At 45.3% G+C, this 19037-nt stretch overlaps 1 protein-coding gene across 11 annotated transcripts in view; it reads left to right on the top strand.

The window, feature by feature from the left end:
* CNOT3 (CCR4-NOT transcription complex subunit 3) overlaps positions 1-19037 on the top strand; it is a 715873-nt gene that overhangs the window by 192846 nt on the left and 503990 nt on the right. For all 11 annotated transcript variants that reach the window (XM_069200730.1, XM_069200729.1, XM_069200731.1 and 8 more), the window contains one exon: positions 14999-15221. In XM_069200730.1, the coding sequence (XP_069056831.1) occupies positions 14999-15221 (223 nt within the window). The remainder of the gene's footprint in view (positions 1-14998; positions 15222-19037) is intronic.

Below are 19037 nucleotides of genomic sequence, written 5' to 3'. Positions count from 1 at the left end.
CCGTATTGTGTACCGTTATTGGTGGCTGTTTTCCACCTTCATTGGAATGCCTGAGAACTATTTTACTTTTTTTTTTTTTTAAACAATTCTTTAATTTGCTTTTAAAACGGTATAGTAAATAATACATAACTCCCTCGTACAGCTTTGACAGGACCTCAGTTTATATAGATATATATACTTCTGCCATCCAGTTTTGGGTCCGGATGTGTGCAAGTTGTTTTTCTTCAAAAAAGTCTATTGAATCACGAGGCAAAATGACTTCTCTCTGTGATAGTATGCATGGGCATCAACTCCATTGTTAAATGGTTTTCCTTCCGCCATCTAGTTCGGATGTGTTATTCAGTTCTCTGGTTCGAGACTGTTTTCGGGCTTCCGTTGTTCATCCCTATACCTGTCTGTATTGTTTTTGTTGGCATTTCACTCTCATCCTTTGGAAATAGAAGAAAATCATCAGCGGTCTATTTGATGTTTCTTTCTACCTGCAACTTTAGGCCCTTTTTTCTTCTATTCATATTCAATCGACCATGCGCTGCTGATAGAATGGACTCCATTTTGGTTCTGTCCCAGCTGTCATTCCAAACACCCGCATACCGACCTTCATCAGATGTGCAACCTGTGTATATATCCAGACCACAATGAGAACTGTGAGGCCTGTCAGTGTTTCCGATTTGAAGAAAACGCTGCAGGATCGTCAGACGCGTCAAAAGGAAATGCAGTGCAAAGAGCTGGAGGAGACACCTGACATCTTCGATCATCACGATGCCAAACATGAAGAACTGCACGAAGCCTCGGCAGCAGAGTAGGAGGCTTTTTTAATTCTGGACTCCAAATGTGATCCTGAAATACAGTTACAAGACCTTCCTTCTGGATAACACACAGTGAGTACCTATGCCCCTGTCCAACCCACCAAAAGATATTTGGTTCCGACTGAAAGCATGGCTTCTGGGCCACACTGCCAGCAGGCCATGGTGGGCACTGAACACTCACTAAGGATGCCCCATCCTCGGGCTCTGCACCGAAAGCCAAGCCGAAAACTCCTGTAACCCCATTGAGTCAATCAATCTCTGTGTTGAGCCAACACTGCATCTTCGACTACTTTGGCTTCTGCCATTTTGGCTCCGACCACCTCGGCACGAAACAAAGGCCAAGCACAGCACCAAAACCCACCTTTTTGGCACTGGAGCCAATAGTAGAGATTATGACCGAGGGATCGAAAACAAAAGAAAATAGCCAGCCAGCCCTCAACCGGGCAGTTATTGGCAAAGGCATTGCAGGCAATGCCTATTCCCCTTTCTTTTGGGGAGGCCATCAATCGTTCTGCCTCGTCACCCTCCTCTCCTTCCCCTTGATGATCCATCTGCCTTGCTCATGCAATAATTCTTCAGGCTTCCCCCTCTTTTTCTTCTCTCCGTCCTTTTGTCTCTGTAAAGCACTTAATGTCCAGGGTAGTGGAGTGACAGAAAACTACAGAATTTAATAGATTTTCGTTTAGAAATCCTTTTGTAAAGAAAACACAAGAGGCAACCAGCGAGCTGTGCAGAGTCCAAGGAAAGCAGATGTAGGTTTGAGACCTGCAAGAGGCATGTTCTTGGTGTCTGGGGTCTGGTCACTGATCCAGGTCATGTGACAAGTGTCATCTTATGTATCCGAAGTCAATCTGAGCCTGGGAGGCCTACATCTATGTCACCAAATGCAGTCTGAGTATAGGTCCTACTCCAAATCGCAGGCCTGGTCTCAGTCTCGAAACCGTTGCTCCAAAAGGAGTGCTTCCTACTTGCAGTCTAATGATAGGTTGAAATTCACATACAAGCACAAGAATACAATCACAGAAAGGGACACTGCACTCATCCCCCGCCATTCCACAAGAAGGTGCAAGTCTGTCAATATTAAAATTGAGCCCCTTTGAAGTCCCCAGAACTCAAAATGATTCCACAGTTTGTCCCAGAGCACCTAGAGTTTCCTGGGCCATTGCTGAGACTGCAGCAGATGGTGGCCTTCAAGGAGGCCATACTATAGATTATTCATGCAACTCGGGAACTCCTTCGGGGGCCCCACAGAGCCACAATGGTCTGCAGTTGAAATATTAGCAGCGGATCTGCCCATGACACATTCTACTTCGTTTGGACAAGGTACCAGGACTGGATTGCCTCTGGCGCCAGTATGAAAGTGTGTCCCAAAGTCCACACTGGTCTCTGCCACACATTGCCTATAGGAGACGAGGTGCTTTCCTGATCCGCGCCCCTAGCCAGTGTCTGACCAGTTTAGATTTTTATGCTACTAAATTGCTAAAACGCAGCCGGTTGTCATACAGCATGACTGTATTCAACAATCTGTGCCACTATCAGCAGAGACTTCATTCCATTGTTTGCTTTGATTCTGACTCCGTACGTAAGGCTCATATTGCCCCGCAAGACACTGATGATGAGAGAGGGTAAAAATGGCTCCCTCCTCTTTACATTGGTGACTTACTGTATCGAGACCGTCAAATGTCGATGGGCTAGATATATTGTTTGAAACAGAGCTTGACCCGCCACATCAACAACCAAAAAAAAAGCCTCATTTTCAGTCATTGTTCAGTGGTCAGCTGAGACACTAGAACTGCATTTGCCCACCAATGAGGCAGTAACATATGCTCTTCATCTGAGCCTCCAGAGGGTAGCTTACCAGCAATACCCGCTTTCCCATCCAGTTTTCAGCATTCAGCCTAGTCCATTTGAGGCTGTGGATGTGGCACTAGCGGTCGTCATTATCAAGGCCAACAGTGTTTCACTTTATCTTCCCGTGGTGCAATCACTACTGTGATATTCGTGTGTCCTTACCTACTCATGCCAGGCTGATGGGAGGCAGTATCTAATATTTCCTCCCCAGCTGGAGACCCATCTCATCAGACAGATTGGTCTTAAGGATTGTTCATATGGGCTTTGCCCTAACATATTCTCCCCACTCCTCTACACCCAGAGTGAAATTTTCGGATGAGGGTTCTGCTTTCCTGATGCACCTTCAATCCTTTAGTTTCCAATTGGTACCAGATTTGGAGAAAGGAGATGAGTGTTATTTTTGATGCTTCTCATTCAGTTAAAGGACAAGGGCCTCCTCAGACCTTTTCTGGACCTTTGCCTGGTCAGTGAATTCCTGTGAAAGGAACATTTCTGGATGCTTATACTGGCTCAGATTCGCTATTCTCTGGACCCAAGAGAATGAATAATGTCCTGGGACATTACAGGATTTTTGTATGTTGGACCAGTAATCCCACGGTGCCTGTTGTTCAGGGTGGGCCAAGACCACTTTCAATATGATGTGCTCCCTTTTCGACCTTACCTCGGCCCATCAAGTGTTCACATGAAATGATGGCAGTGATTACTGCTGATCTTCATAGGTCAGCAGTACAATATTTCTGTAGCTCAACTACTGGCTCACATGAATTGATAGCACAGACAGCGATTGTCTCCTCTGGACCTCTGCAGTGATCCATAGTTAATATTGTTGGTTGTTGAGAATACAAGTCAGAAATTGTGCGGCTATAATTCCTAGTGTCTCCAGTGATTCACTCATTGCACTGGCTCAAGGTAAAGGAGAAAAGTCTATTTTAAACAGCATGTTTGGCCAAGTGAGCCTTTTATGGACAGGGCCCAAAGATCTAAGCAGAGAAATTGGTGGCCTACAAGTCAGGTAGATCAATGGATTCAGTACACATGTGCGTCCTTATTATTCCATGTATAACATAATCTTGAAAAGGTGGAATAGCTTTTTCTCTCCTTGCTCTAAAGATTTGAAACAATCTGTTCTTGCATATACAACAAGATATGAACCATGTCAGTTTTTGAAAAGGATTAAAAACCAGTGTTTAGTAAATGGTAGTCCCTCAGACTTAACAGTTTGAGAAGGACAGAAGAGTTTCTTATTCTGCAGTTAACAGTAACTCCAGTTAGTTAGTGCCAGGACACCCCATGGGGTATTTACAGTGCTTTAGAAATATTCATCATGCTAATCATTGGCTGTTAAAGGCAGCCTTGTCACAGTCAGTTGTAGACTACCTCCTGATGATGGTTAAGGTTCACCGTCAACGAGCTGAAGTACCATCTGAGGCCCCCACCACCAAAAATGTGGCATTCATTGGTTCAGTCTAGTCACAGCGGTGTTCAGGGACTTTTCTCTGCCACAGTCTCTGGAACATTCAGTATATGATCCTGATATTTTTGGATCAGTCCAGGGTGTCAGTGAGGATAACTCTGAGGCTTCATGGTCTCCTACATCCTCCTCACTGCAAATACCAGGTGGCACATGTGGGCCATGCAATGGACCCTCAGATTGTAGTGGGCTTAGCAGTATTGCGGCCTCTCAGTTCCTTTCAATTCTCAAAGGAGACTGCTTATGAGCTACAGTGGTTACTGGCAAACTTCATCCTGACCTGCGGCAGACCACTTTCCAATTCCCATTCAGAGTTCACGGTTATCACGAGTTGGGGGGCAACCTGGGGCAGGTGGAGGTCAGGTGCTTACAGTCTCCAACAAAGAGAGCTGGTTTTATATCAACCTGCTGGAGCGTTGAACAGTCCGTCTAGCCCTAAAAGCTTTGCTGCCATCTTTGGCAGGAGTCTGGTGCAGTTTATTACAAACAACACTACCACCTTGTGTTACTGCAACAAGCAAGAGGTGGAGTGGGGTCCTTGATCTTGTGCCAGGAGGCCCTACTACTCTGGACATGGCTGGCAGAGCAGAACATATTTTTTGGTGCCAACCATAGCAGTGTCCATGAATGCCATAGCAGACAAATTAAACAGGTGTTGTCTGGTTGATCACAAGTGGCATGCATCTAGCTTAATCTGGATCCTGTTTGATGCCGCAGTGGGCACAGGTGCACCTACTTTAACTGGCCTTCACAGGCAACTGTGGCCATGCTGCAGATCTTTCAGATGCTGCCAGCACCTCCCCTTGATGGCTTTCTCCTCGGGATCTGTTTTCCTGATGCTGCTCACTCTGATATAATCCAGATAACAGATTCTTTGTACCGTTGTCTGCTGCACAACAGGCCTGTGTCAATCTATAGTTATCAGAAGCTGGCTAACTTATTTGGCTTTGATTCTGACTTGGTCCAGGGCCTACAAAATGTTCTTATGTGACACTGATGAGGACAGTTGCAGACTTGCCAACTGAAAAGAAAAATAGTTGAAGGAGGGATGGGGTCTTGGAATTAGCGAGGCCTCATGCCGAGAACTTCCTATAAGGCACATTTGGCACAACCCCATTCCAAACCCCCTCCTATAAAGAACCAGAACAAAAGTTTGCTGGGCTGGTGCCCTAGGGTGTTTTAATACCCCTAATGGACATTGCAGTCAAAAGTCTGGGAAAACAAGCTTAAAACCCAATATTTACAGTGTTTTTCTCGTTGTTTTCCATGCCACTGTGATGGGAGCTGATATCGTGTGTCACCATGTGAGTTTGTAGGTTTGCAGTTTACTTCCCCCTTAAAATGCTGATAAAGGACTTTATTAGTTAGACTTCTAGAATGTCAGTAGGCTAGACATCTCCCCAGAGTCTGAGCAGGACTCACCACGCATGCGAGAAATCACCTCTTTTGTAGTACAGAGTTGCTGAAGTGCTAGGTTTACAGCTGCCTATGAATGGAGAAAAAGGTAATTTGTCGACTGGAAGACCCAGGACCTTTGTCAAAGTCTGTTTTGCATTTATCGAGACACAAATCGCTGCCCTCATCGATACTTGGTTGTAGGAAGTTGGCTCTGTATGTGCTATTTCAAAGTAAGCAATAGCATGCACAGAGTCCAAGGGTTCCCCTTAGAGGTAAAATAGTGGTAAAAAGAGATAATACTAATGCTCTATTTTGTGGTAGTGTGGTCGAGCAGTAGGCTTATCCAAGGAGTAGTGTTAAGCATTTGTTGTACATACCCATAGACAATAAATGAGGTACACACACTCAGAGACAAATCCAGCCAATAGGTTTTGTTATAGAAAAATATATTTTCTTAGTTTATTTTAAGAACCACAGGTTCAAATTTTACATGTAATAGCTCTTTTGAAAGGTATTGCAGGTAAGTACTCTAGGAACTTTGAATCATTACTTTAGCATGTATACTTTTCACATAAAACACAATAAGCTGTTTTAAAAGTGGACACAGTGCAATTTTCACAGTTCCTGGGGGAGGTAAGTTATTGTTAGTTTCAACAGGTAAGTAAGGCACTTACAGGTTTCAGTTTTTGGTCCAAGGTAGCCCACCGTTGGGGGTTCAGAGCAACCCCAAAGTTATCACACCAGCAGCTCAGGGCCGGTCAGGTGCAAAGGTCAAAGAGGTGCCCAAAACACATAGGCTATAATGGAGAGAAGGGGGTGCCCCAGTTCCAGTCTGCCAGCAGGTAAGTACCCGCGTCTTCGGAGGGCAGACCAGGGGGGTTTTGTAGGGCACCGGGGGACACACAAAGTAGCACAGAAAGTACACCCTCAGCAGCGCGGGGGCGGCCGGGTGCAGTGTGCAAACATGCATCGGGTTTCCTTCAGTTTTCAATGGGAGACCAAGGGGTCTCTTCAGCGATGCAGGCAAGGGGGGGGGCTCCTCGGGGTAGCCACCACCTGGGCAAGGGAGAGGGCCTCCTGTGGGTCACTCCTGCACAGAAGTTCCATTTCTTTAGGGGCTGGGGGCTGCGGGTGCAGGGTCTTTTCCAGCCGTCGGGAAATGGAGTTCAGACAGTCGCGGTCAGGGGGAGCCTGGGGATTCCCTCTGCAGGCGTCGCTGTGGGGGCTCAGGGGGGACAACTTTGGTTACTCAGTCGTAGAGTCGCCGGAGGGTCCTCCCTGAGTTGGTTGTTCTCCACCAGTCGAGTCGGGGTCGCCGGGTGCAGTGTTGCAAGTCTCACGCTTCTTGCGGGGAGTTGCAGGGGTCTTTAAATCTGCTCCTTGTAACAAAGTTGCAGTTGTTTTGGAGCAGTGCCGCTGTCCTCGGGAGTTTCTTGTCTTTTTCGAAGCAGGGCAGTCCTCAGAGGATTCAGAGGTCGCTGGTCCCTTGGAAAGCGTCGCTGGAGCAGGTTCTTTGGAAGGCAGGAGACGGGCCGGTAAATCTGGGGCCAAGGCAGTTGGTGTCTTCTGGTCTTCCTCTGCAGGGGTTTGTCAGCTCGGCAGTCCTTCTTCTTGTAGTTGCAGGAATCTAATTTCTAGGTTCAGGGAGAGCCCTTAAATACTAAATTTAAGGGCGTGTTTAGGTCTGGGGGGTTAGTAGCCAATGGCTACTAGCCCTGAGGGTGAGTACACCCTCTTTGTGCCTCCTCCCAAGGGGAGGGGGTCACATCCCTAATCCTATTGGGGGAATCCTCCATCTGCAAGATGGAGGATTTCTAAATTTAGTCACCTCAGCTCAGGACACCTTAGGGGCTGTCCTGACTGGCCAGTGACTCCTCCTTGTTATTCTCCTTATTTTCTCCGGCCTTGCCGCCAAAAGTGGGGGCCGAGGCCGGGGCCGGAGGGGGCGGGCAACTCCACTAGCTGGAGTGTCCTGCGGTGCTGTGACAAAGGGGTGAGCCTTTGAGGCTCACCGCCAGGTGTTACAGCTCCTGCCTGGGGGAGGTGTTAGCATCTCCACCCAGTGCAGGCTTTGTTACTGGCCTCAGAGTGACAAAGGCACTCCACATGGGGCCAGCAACATGTCTCTAGTGTGGCAGGCTGCTGGAACTAGTCAGCCTACACAGATAGTCGGTTAAGTTTCAGGGGGCACCTCTAAGGTGCCCTCTGTGGTGTATTTTACAATAAAATGTACACTGGCATCAGTGTGCATTTATTGTGCTGAGAAGTTTGATACCAAACTTCCCAGTTTTCAGTGTAGCCATTATGGTGCTGTGGAGTTCGTGTAAAACAGACTCCCAGACCATATACTCTTATGGCTACCCTGCACTTACAATGTCTAAGGTTTTGCTTAGACACTGTAGGGGCACAGTGCTCATGCACTGGTACCCTCACCTATGGTATAGTGCACCCTGCCTTAGGGCTGTAAGGCCTGCTAGAGGGGTGTCTTACCTATACTGCATAAGCAGTGAGAGGCTGGCATGGCACCCTGAGCTGAGTGCCATGTCGACTTACTCATTTTGTTCTCACTAGCACACACAAGCTGGTAAGCAGTGTGTCTGTGCTGAGTGAGGGGTCTCCAGGGTGGCATAATACATGCTGCATCCCTTAGAGACCTTCCCTGGCATCAGGGCCCTTGGTACCAGAGGTACCAGTTACAAGGGACTTATCTGGATGCCAGGTGTGCCAATTGTGGAATCAAAAGTACAGGTTAGGGAAAGAACACTGGTGCTGGGGCCTGGTTAGCAGGCCTCAGCACACTTTCAATTCAAAACATAGCATCAGCAAAGGCAAAAAGTCAGGGGGTAACCATGCCAAGGAGGCATTTCCTTACACAGGTTAAATCCATGCTCTGCTTCTCCAGTAAGTGAAGCTGTGGCCAGTTCACATCATGTAACAGGCCAGTCATGAAGGCCCTGACAAAAAATGAAGCTTTATGGTGCAGGCATTGAAAAGTACAGTGAATCCAAATGTTTCCCCTTGAGCAACCCAGGTTGGTGATCAAATTTTGTTTTAACACATTTGGTGGAAAAAACACCTAGCTTCGCCCAACATTACCTGAATGCGGTGATCCTTCTGGAAAGTAAACCCACTCTTTGTGGAACTTGTGCATTGAGACCTTTCCAGCCCTCCCAGAAGATCTTGAGTCGCCTCTTTACCAAACTATTATTGATGGAAAGGATGGATCAAAATAGACAATCTAGCCTGGACTCTGATTGTACAGGCTGCTCTATCAGCACTAGCATAATGTTTAGATGTCTCTCTTTGGTGCAGTCAGTTGAATTTTATGGGTCATCTAGGCATACATTTTGGGCATGCACCTAAACAGACTTAGACATTTTAGAGGTAAATCTGATTAAGTCCTTGAGCAAGATAATTGCACCACAACATGATTCTTGAAGGTATTGTTGCCAGCCTACCAATTCCACCAGCAGTACAGAAGATTTAGGGATTGCTCCAGAGGCCTACCTTCTACTGCACTGTCAACCACTGTAGCTGACTCAGCAGCTGGCCAAGCCTTTTCAAGATGAAGGACTTTGAGTTGAATCAGTTAACTTCAGCCGGGGCATCCATCTACTTCCTCCACCATCACAATCCCACAGTAAGTTAGTAGGGGACGGAATCTGACGTTTTCCCCTCCGCTGAAATTCATCACATCAGACTACAAGACTTTGCAGATCGTTTTGAGTTGCTCTACACTACCTTTTTGTTTCTTCTATGCTTATCCCTCACACACAAGGGCTAACTCCAGCAGACACACCCTAATTCTTAATGCTGACAGTCAACCTCCTCATGTCCAAGGGTGCCATTGAAGAAGTGTCCATCAGTGAGAGGGCCCAAGATAGTCTGGGGGCCTCAAGCCCATACTGGATATCTAGCCATTGAACACCGGTCTCGGAAAGGGCAGGTTCAGACTTCTCACAGATCCTCCTTGCTCTGGGTCCTGGATGGTGTCCTTGGACTTGCTGAATGTGTGTTTTCAAATACTCATCCTGGAGACACACTACCTGTGGTTCACAGTGGGGTCAGAACACTTCCAAGTTGCCTTGCTCCCTTTTAGCTCCCTCAGCTGTTCACAAATGTACCTCAATGACTTAGGGGCTCAATGCAGTCAATTGAAGACCACCCCCAGCTGATGCCCTCGCTTGACATCCTTGGAATTTATCACCACTGAACCAAAGCCCCACCTGAGCCTTATGGAAAGGCTTCTCTTCATAGGGGCTAATCTGGCTACAGTGGCGTTCCTGGCTTTTCCACCACTGTGATTCTGGGAGATTGAGGATATGATCCTGATGTTTCAGGCTCAGCACTATCCTCAACAAGACAAGACAGACTTCTTGTGCTCCTAGCCTCGGCATCCTCTTTGGCTGGTATGGCCGATGGAACTCCGGTTTCAGTGGGTTCAGCACCTGGGCTGTCTCTCTAATTCAATCCATATCTCATAGGCGATTGCTCAGAAAATTCTGTGGTGGCAGTCATACAAGGTGACTTGGTTAACCAATTCTCCCATCCCCACCCATACTTCACAGTTGTGACTGACCTATCAAAGCTGGGGTGTGGTGGTGAGGTGACAGGATTACCTGAGAGAGGTAGAACTCTGAAACTGTGATCTCCAGTAGAACATCAGCTCCACATCAGTCTTTTGGAGCTTTGTGAAGACCGTCTGGCTCGGACTGCTTTACTGCTGATCATTGGTGTAGGCTCGTGCAGGCCCAAATGCACAATCCACCTGCTGTGTGGTTCTGCAACAGGTAGGGTAGAGTGAGAGTTCTTGATCCTGTGCCTTTGGAGATGGCTGGACCAGCAGCAGATTTTTCTGGTGGGCAACTGCCTGGCAGGGTCTCTGCTTGTGTGCGCTGTTGTTCAGAGTATGCATCTGGCACACCACAAATGGTATTTCCATTCAGAGGTGGTGTGAGGCATCTACAAACAGTGGGGCCTGACATCTACAACCCTTTGAGCTGATGCTTAGTTATTTGTTATGGCTACCTAATAATCAGAGCTGCCTTTTTCTTTGTTATTACTTCTGTCAACTGCGTGAGAACTGCAGGATTGGTCTGTGCAAACTCCCTATACTACTTAATTTCCAGACAAATGGGTGCTGAGAACTCGGGCCACCTCCCTGCCAAAAGTGGCGTTACCCTTTTATGTCGGACAGTCTGTTATGCTACTGGCCGACTTTGATCAGTCACACTCCTTGAAAGAGGAGTTTTCATCAGCTTGGCTCTAAAAGAACCATGAGGTTTTATGTTTAATGTACAAGGAACCACTGCATGGAAGACTAAAATTTTTCTAATTTAGCTAGGACCAAGAAAGGCAGAATGGGGCAGAATAGGACTGTCTAGGTGGATAGTCCCTCACATAAAAAGGTTATGCGTTGGCCAGAAAAAAGCCCCTTGAAGAGCGGTTTGCCCATTCCACTAGGGCCTAAACTGCAAAAACTGTATTGGCAAAGGGGGTGTCTTACTGTACATAATGCCATGCCAAAACGTGAGTGTCATTGTTTCTGTTCATGAAGCACTTTTGCTGTAACAGCCAGCTCCGTACACAGAGCTGTTTATTGAAGCTAAGTGTAGGAAGCTGGTCTGGTGTGTGATGGACATTTTTGGTGTTGGCACCTTCTACCAGGTCCAGACAACCCTTATTAGTAAAAGTTAGTGTCTAGGAAGCCAGGGCTCTCTAGTGGTAGCTGTGATGGGCAGCCAAGACTTATCTAGGAGGAGTGTAAAGCACTTAAAGTCATACAGTAACTTACTACACAGAAAGGTACCACACAGTGTTGCAATAATAAAGATACTTCATTATAGTAACACTGAACTAGAATACTATAGGCCAATTCCCTCCCCCCCCCCCACCCCCCCCCCCCCAAAAAAAAAAGAAATATGTGGAGTTAAGTACAAACAAAATATACACATGTAAGTAGTAGGAATTAGCATAGAAACTTTAGAAATAGCTAGGAGTAGCAAGGGTCCTATAGGAGGGACCAAAGCATATACTAAAAGGGTGGAATACCAGAATGAGTTCCCCACCAGAGGATATGGAGTAGTTGGCTAAGGGCTAGAAGAGTATGGAACACCAAGAGCTGGGTATCTAGAAGCTCCCCAGCGACCAGGAGAGCAGAGGTAAGTTACCTGGTTGTCCTATAGGCTAACATGGGGACTTGGAATTGGAATAATGCAAGAATAGGAACAGGACCAGGCCGGTGGAACCCAACGGTGGATTCCGGATGAAGAGGACCTGTAAAAGAAGGGGCCAGAGTCCATTCCTAGCAGGAGTGTCCAGGCGGGGCAGGAGGCAATGCCCGTCCTTCTGTGGGTGAAGGTCCGCAATGACTGTGATGTGTGAAGGCCAGCTGCGAGGTCCAGGAGCTGCAGAGGAGTCGCTGGAGCTGCCCCTCAACAGTAGCCAAAATGCAGACGGGTCAGTGGTCAGGAGGACTACCAACAAGCAAATGCAAGTTTGAGCTGAAGAAGATTTGCAGGGCTGGAGAGGCCCAGCAAGGTCCTGGGGACTCAATGCTTGGAGGGGAGTCCAGGCTGACCTTAGGAAAATGGGTGCACAAGCAGAAGTAGTCGGAGCCCACTCTAGCAACCCACTGGCAGTAGGCACAATAAGTTGCAGAGAGGCTCAAGTAGCATACCTGAAGAGACGTCGCTGGCGCATCAGGGAGGAGACTGTCCTTCATGGGTAGAGTGCTGGGGTCTGGGGTTACTTGAAGCCTGAAAATCCTTTGGAGCAGGAGTCAACAAGGCTTGGTTGCTGCAACAGTTGTGGTGCATAGGGATTCCGTCCTGGAGAAAGAGGAAAAGGCTCACTGTCTCCCATGTTGAACAGAAGGCAGAGAGGACCCCTCAAACACCATCTGTGTTGGAGAATCTTCTCAGGTCCAGAGGACAGCAGATCTCAGCAGCCGGACGTCGTTGCCTTAGGTGCCTGCAGCTGCAGGGGAGTGACTCCTTCACTCCAAGGGAGATCCCTTCTTGCTTCTTTGGTGCAGCTGAAGTCTTGCTGACCCCAGAGTATTTACAGCCGTGGAAATGTTGCAAAGTGCTGACAGGAGCCACAGAAACAATGTTGCAGGGCGAGGTTGTCTCGATGTTGCAATCTTATTTGGCTCCTGTGAAGTCCAGAAGCGGTACCGGTGGCCAGGAGCAGAAGAGGTTGTTGCAGTGGAGTCCTGGTGGAGTCTTGCATGCTGAATCTGGAGACCCAACCACAAGGGAGACCCTAAATAGCCCAGAAAGGGGCTTGGTCACTTTGCAAGGTGACCACATATCAAAGGGGGTCAATGGCATCACTTGCCTAACCGGACCACCAGGTGCTCCCAGGGGCCTCTGCCCATCTTGGTTTCAAGATGGCAGACACGTGGCCACCTGGAGGAGATCCGGGCACCACCCCTGTGGTGGTGATGGACAGGGGATTGGTCACTCCCCTTTCCTTGTGTAGTTTTGCATCAGAGCAGGGGGGGAGGAGGGAGTCACTGTACTGATACAAACTGTAATAAGTAAGGAGGGCAACAGAAGCAAGCTGGTGGCGTGGAGAGGCTACCCCTCCCCAGCCGTTTAACATCTATTTCCAAGGGAGAGGAGGTTGCTCCCCTCTCCCACAGGAAATCCTTTGTTCTGCCTTCCTCTGCTTGAGCTGGTGAAGCAGCAGGACTGCAGAATCCGGTCTAAGGGGCTGCAGAAGCATGGGCTGCTCGTAGACCCTGGAAGACTGATAGGAGCAATACTCCGGAGTCCTTCAAGGAGCCCCCGAAGTTCATAGAATCATGCCACCAATACTGGCATCAGTATTTGAGTATGATTGCGATATGTTTGAATCCAAAATGCCTAGGTTCGGAGTTAACATTATGTAGCTGGACCATACATAGTGACCTATTGCCAGTACATAGCTAAAATGGTTATCCCACACTTACAAAGTCCAGTGAATTGGACCTTGAATTAGTAGGGATGCCTCTGCTCATGAAGTGGTGCCCACACACACAGGGAGCTGCACCCTGCCCTTAGGGGTGACTTATTGTGACCTGGTGTAGTGACCAGGAGTTAAAGGGTGCATGCACCTTTTCAAACCAGCTGCAAATGGCATTCCTGCAGACGCAGTTTGCATGGGCTCCCATCTGTGGCATATCACATGCTGCAGCCCATGGAGGACCCCTGGTATACCAATGCCCTGGGTACCCAAGTATCCTATACTAGAGACTTACAGGGGTACACCAGTATGCCAAATGTCGGGTGTAAAGGGTACCAAGACAACCAAATGTAGAGGAGAGAGCACAATCCCTGTAGTCCTGGTTAGCAGGATCCCAGTGAAAACAGTCTAATCACACTGACAATAGGCAAAAAGTGGGGGTAACCATGCTAAAAAGTTACTTTCCTCCACTAAGGAGCTTGTTTACAATTTAAAAAAAAAAAAAAAGCTTCTGCTGCTGGCTGGAATCATCTAGCTTTTGGATGCTTCCAGCCTGGCATCCGCACTAGGACCAGTTTAGAATGGCTCAGATGCGATGTCTGTTGCCCCGATTTAGAGATTCATAGATAGGAAAGATGGCTGTAGCAAAGAATATGAGGAAATAGGGATTCTTGAGAGTGCATGGTATACCTTCTGGACAAGGAGGTAAGGAATGGCCTCCATTGTCTCCGCCCACATCTTGCACAGGTTACTGAGCAAAAGACGTTTAGTAACTGCAGACTGGGGTGTCTGAGATAAGGACGTCTAGCACGAAAGAGATAATTATCTTATCTTGTGTTGTATACACAGATCAATGTTCAAGCTCACTGGAAAAAAGCACACAAGGCTGTCCAAGACACACACAGAAAGGGTAGTAGTTTTCCCAAAGTCAAGTAGAAGAATTGTGTCCCAAGAAGGGACCTGGTACATAAACAAATTGAAGATACTCATCCCCTTCCCCTCCACATGCCCACTGGGTGTCAGCTGTAGGCATATGTCAAAGTACCAGCCAGTACAACGCTTTATGCTGGACTGTGATAGTTTACTTAATTTCTTAGCTGCTTGTTTCCAGGCTGTTTTTAAAATGGCCCCACTGTTTCATTGCTGTGGGTAAATGGGTAGAGTGAGGTGCATCAACATTTTGTGTTTGGAAATAGCACAACCTCCATACTTTAAAGATGGAAAAAAAAAAAGTGGAGCTTGTCTCTAAACTGTATCTCTCCTGTTCAGCCACTTGCTACATCATAGGCATGGGTTCAGCATACATTTTTATGTTCCTAGTGTTGCGTTTAAGACATTTATGTATTGCTCCATGTGTGGAGACAACTCTACATAAAGTATAGTTTTGTCATTTTCTGCGCGTGTGAAGCATGCAGACATTGTTTGAATGCATTGATTGTTCTTATGATGAATAGTTGTCACAGCTCTATAATTCTTTGTTTTTTTTTCCCCCTTGCTTGGTTAAAACACTTTGTGTTGACAGCAAAAGCAGGACAGGATAGAGGGACTGAAACGGCACATAGAGAAGCACCGGTACCACATACGAATGCTAGAGACCATCCTACGTATGTTGGACAATGACTCCATAGTGGTGGACTCAATACGAAAAATCAAGGATGATGTAGAGTACTATGTGGACTCTTCACAGGACCCAGATTTCGAAGAGAACGAATTCTTGTATGACGACCTTGACCTAGAAGACATTCGTGAGTAGACTTAACTTTTAACAAACGTTCTAAAAATATGTTTTCTTAAAAAAAGTTTCCATTATCTAACATTCTATCTAACATTCTAAATAGTTTTTCTTACACCAAACTAATTTCTCATTATTCATCTCTATACAGTTGTTCCACAGCATCAGCCTATTAGGTTTCTATACTTTGCATACGTCTTGTTAAAAGAATGCATACATGTCTTGTCAAAAGAATTCTTGAAAAACAAATTGTACTTTAAATTGAGGTTGTATCTAAGCAGGACCAGTTGTAACTTCTACCAGAATCTGTCACAGTCTTAAGATGTTATTTAATTTCACATCCTGGAGTCAGAATCTCAGAAGAAAGTTTAATTTTGCAGTTTTGGAGATCGCTTATTTAACTTGTTCTATAACTGGGAGATTATATTTGATGTGATCGGCTACAGTACCAATCTCATATTTTTCTATAGGGAAATAACTAATTGTAAACATTATTTTTGAGTGACTTTTCTCTTCTCAGGGTCATGAATTTTGAGTCTGGACGATATTCAGTAGCAACATTGTAAAGTAAAGAATGATGCAATGCGGACAGAGCCGTTATGGACTTGTTCCAAAACTGTCTCTGTAATGAAGGTCATGGTCCCTTGGATGCTTATGCAGTTCTTGACTGAGAGCATGCCCATAGATTTGAAGACATCACCTTTGATAATGTGCACTATTCTTTCAACGCTTTTTGCCTCAAAATCTTACAAGCCTTTAACTGCTGCTTTCTTTTTGACTTCACTGGAGAAATTTATTGAACAGCTCAGTATACTGCTGTCCGATTCTCACAAGAACATATATACATATACATCCAAAGTGGAAAAGGCAGTCTATTTTCCTTGAGACAGAATATGTCTGTAGCATGTGTCTGTAGATACACTTGCTAAGCATACTCATGCCATCTAGTGGTTGGCTCAGACACGGCAAGTTTTTCTTTGAAGTCTTTCGAGTCACGAGGTCTTGGTGGCTCCTCCTCTGGTGGTAGATGCGCACGGTCACAAACTCCATAGCTAGATTGCTTATCTTAGTCATTATGTTCAGACTAGATCTAGTCTAGTCTTCATCCATCATTGAGCATGACTACTGGCTAGAAAAGCATTCCTAGTCCTGACCCCTTGATATACTGCCGTAGAAAGAAAACAAATGTTGTCCAGAGATTTTCATTTTTTATTTGTGTTTTTGTATCATTAGAGAAATAATTTAGCTTGGGTAGACTTTGGTAATCCAAACCAATTCTCTTTTTTTTTTTTTTTTTTTTTCTGGGTGACATTTTTGCAGTAATGATGTAATATTTCAGAAACCACTAGATAAATATTCTTCATTCATTTTGGGGTCAAGTAGTTTTATAGAAACAGAAAATATCTCCTCAGAGCGACCCTGCCGCCATTTTACAAACTGGCGACTCTAAAATTGTGTTTTTGCCATCATATTTGTAATTTATTTTAATTGTTTTTGTTGCATGTTTTCCCTTGATTCTAATTCGTAAACATGAGCGAAGCAGGTGGTAGCAGAGGATCTTTACCTCCTGTCGGAGTGTTGCTAACTGCAAAATCTAAGGACTCCATTAAAGAAAAATGTGTCATATGCCAAACTAATTGTAAAGAAAAGCTAACGTCTGCGGCTGGACAGAAGGGAGCTCTAGATGCTGCAGAAATACAGCAAGGCGAAGTTCACAAAAGATTGAAACTGATGGGTGCAAAGGATCAAATGTTTAATCATTGTAACAAGTGCTGCAAGTTGTATACAATTGGAAAAAAGCCTGTAAAAAAATAGTCAAAATATAGTAGAAACTAGTGAATCACTACAAGAATCTGAGTCTTTGGCGAAAGCAATGACAAGCAAACCTAATACCACAACCAAACCTAATGAAGATCCTCTGCTTTCGGATCAATGTGTTATCTGTGGTTTAGCCAGAACAAGAGCCAAAGGGATTGACAAAAGAAAGTACAGAGTATGTGAGTCTCAAAGGGCAAACATGTTTTTATCTGCAACTACTTTCTTCCAGGATGAAGTTTTCATCTGAGCAGCTGATCTAAACAGGGAGGTGAATGTATTTGCAACAGATTTGTATGCCCACCCGAACTGCATGCATGCATAGATTTGAAAATCTGAATGTACGATGAACTCCCAGCATCAACGTAACAGCCAGCCTTCAGTTAAATTTGCACTCTTTGAAAAAGCAAATTAAGATTTAAAGCTACTCTTGAGTGCTGGCTAGGGGTTCACACTCAGATCTGAGAAATAATGTTCCACATTGATGAAACTATATTGTTCCATAATAATGAAATTAGGATTTCTCTGGTGAGACTGTGCAATGACAGAATTTGTTTTTGTCAGTCTAAAACAAAAAAAATGAGCCACCTGTGGTGTTCTCACCTGATTTGACTCCTGAACTTCTTGTTGCCAAAATAAGATGACATGGTGCAGTAAAATCCACAGAAACGTTTTTGAGGAACTTCCTGAAAGATTTAGATTTTGACTTAATGACCAATTTTGTGATGCCCCAGAGCATCGCAAATCATGGGATTCATCAGGAATGCCTGATGCTGTCTTGACATTTTTTTACATCATTGTTTTATATCAGCAAAGCAAAACTGTTCCCAACTTTTTGAGTTGGGACCATAGCCAACATCATGGATTATGGCTTTGAAGATATGAATGAAGACGTGGAAGACAGTCCCATGGACCGACAGGCTTATGCTGTGCAAATGTACTACCTTTTCCAAATCATGTTTTAGTAATTACATCATGGCAAAAATAAAACTCCACTACACATGGCTGCCCACATAATTTATAACAAGTGTAGAGAGCTAATCACTGCAATGAATAGGGTTACTGAATCAACAAGTTAACATAGTATGGAACAGGAACTTGTTATCAGCTTATGCTGTAAAATCTTGTGAATCTGACAGCACATCACTTCCAAGTCATTTTACCAGGAAAGGATTTACAGTTGCTGTTCTTGATAGTTTTGATTTTGAAAACAGCTCTTCTTTGTCTGGAACATCCAGCACATATGATACTGCCATGGTGCTTTTTCAAGACTATACCTGTGAAGTAGCTGCTGGAAAACAAGCTGTGTCAGCTGGAGGCATAAACAAACTTATAACACAAATGCCTTGCCAACATGTGGAAAATCACTACAAGCCATCAAGAAGTCCAAGTCTAACAAAGTTTAAAACTGGCTGAGGACATGGCTCTTCTTGTATTTGATGTTGTGGTCTGCAAAGCTGATTTTATTAAGTTTATCATATTGCCTATTCACTGCGGACTGAAGGATGAAGGAAAGCTAGTTCCTTTGTGGGCTGGAATTCATGCTCTGACCTCCTATAATGCCGTTCCACTGAAGAAGGTATGGTTTTTACCAGTAATACTATCTCCAGTCTCAAACTACACAACGATATACAGAGCTCTAAAAAAAAAAAAAGAAAGTCCAAAATGTGATTCTCGGCTTGAAGACCAGCCTGTCCTGCAAATTTTGTGCGATGAAGGTGTTTTCCGTATTGTAGCCGATGTTTTTATGGGCAATCCAGTAGAATGTAATCTTTGTCCAATGATGGACGATTTCCATGTGACACAAGTTGCGTTGCGTTGTGCAGGAAGTTCTCAGTGGATGTGGCATAGACGATGCACTTATTGAGGCTGGCATCTTTGGAAGCAAACCTTCCAGTCAGTACTTAGCGGAGCTCATTATGTTAGTTTGTTACAAGTTATACTCCTCATATCTGAGGTTATAGAAACATTGCTTTGGAATGCTTACTGGAATAAGAATGACAAATTGTATTTT

The sequence above is a fragment of the Pleurodeles waltl genome, chromosome 7 (assembly GCF_031143425.1).
Source record: "Pleurodeles waltl isolate 20211129_DDA chromosome 7, aPleWal1.hap1.20221129, whole genome shotgun sequence".
Lineage (NCBI taxonomy): Eukaryota > Metazoa > Chordata > Amphibia > Caudata > Salamandridae > Pleurodeles > Pleurodeles waltl.
The sequence above is the reverse complement of the archived record's forward strand: the minus strand, read 5'-3'. Positions and strand labels throughout refer to the sequence as shown.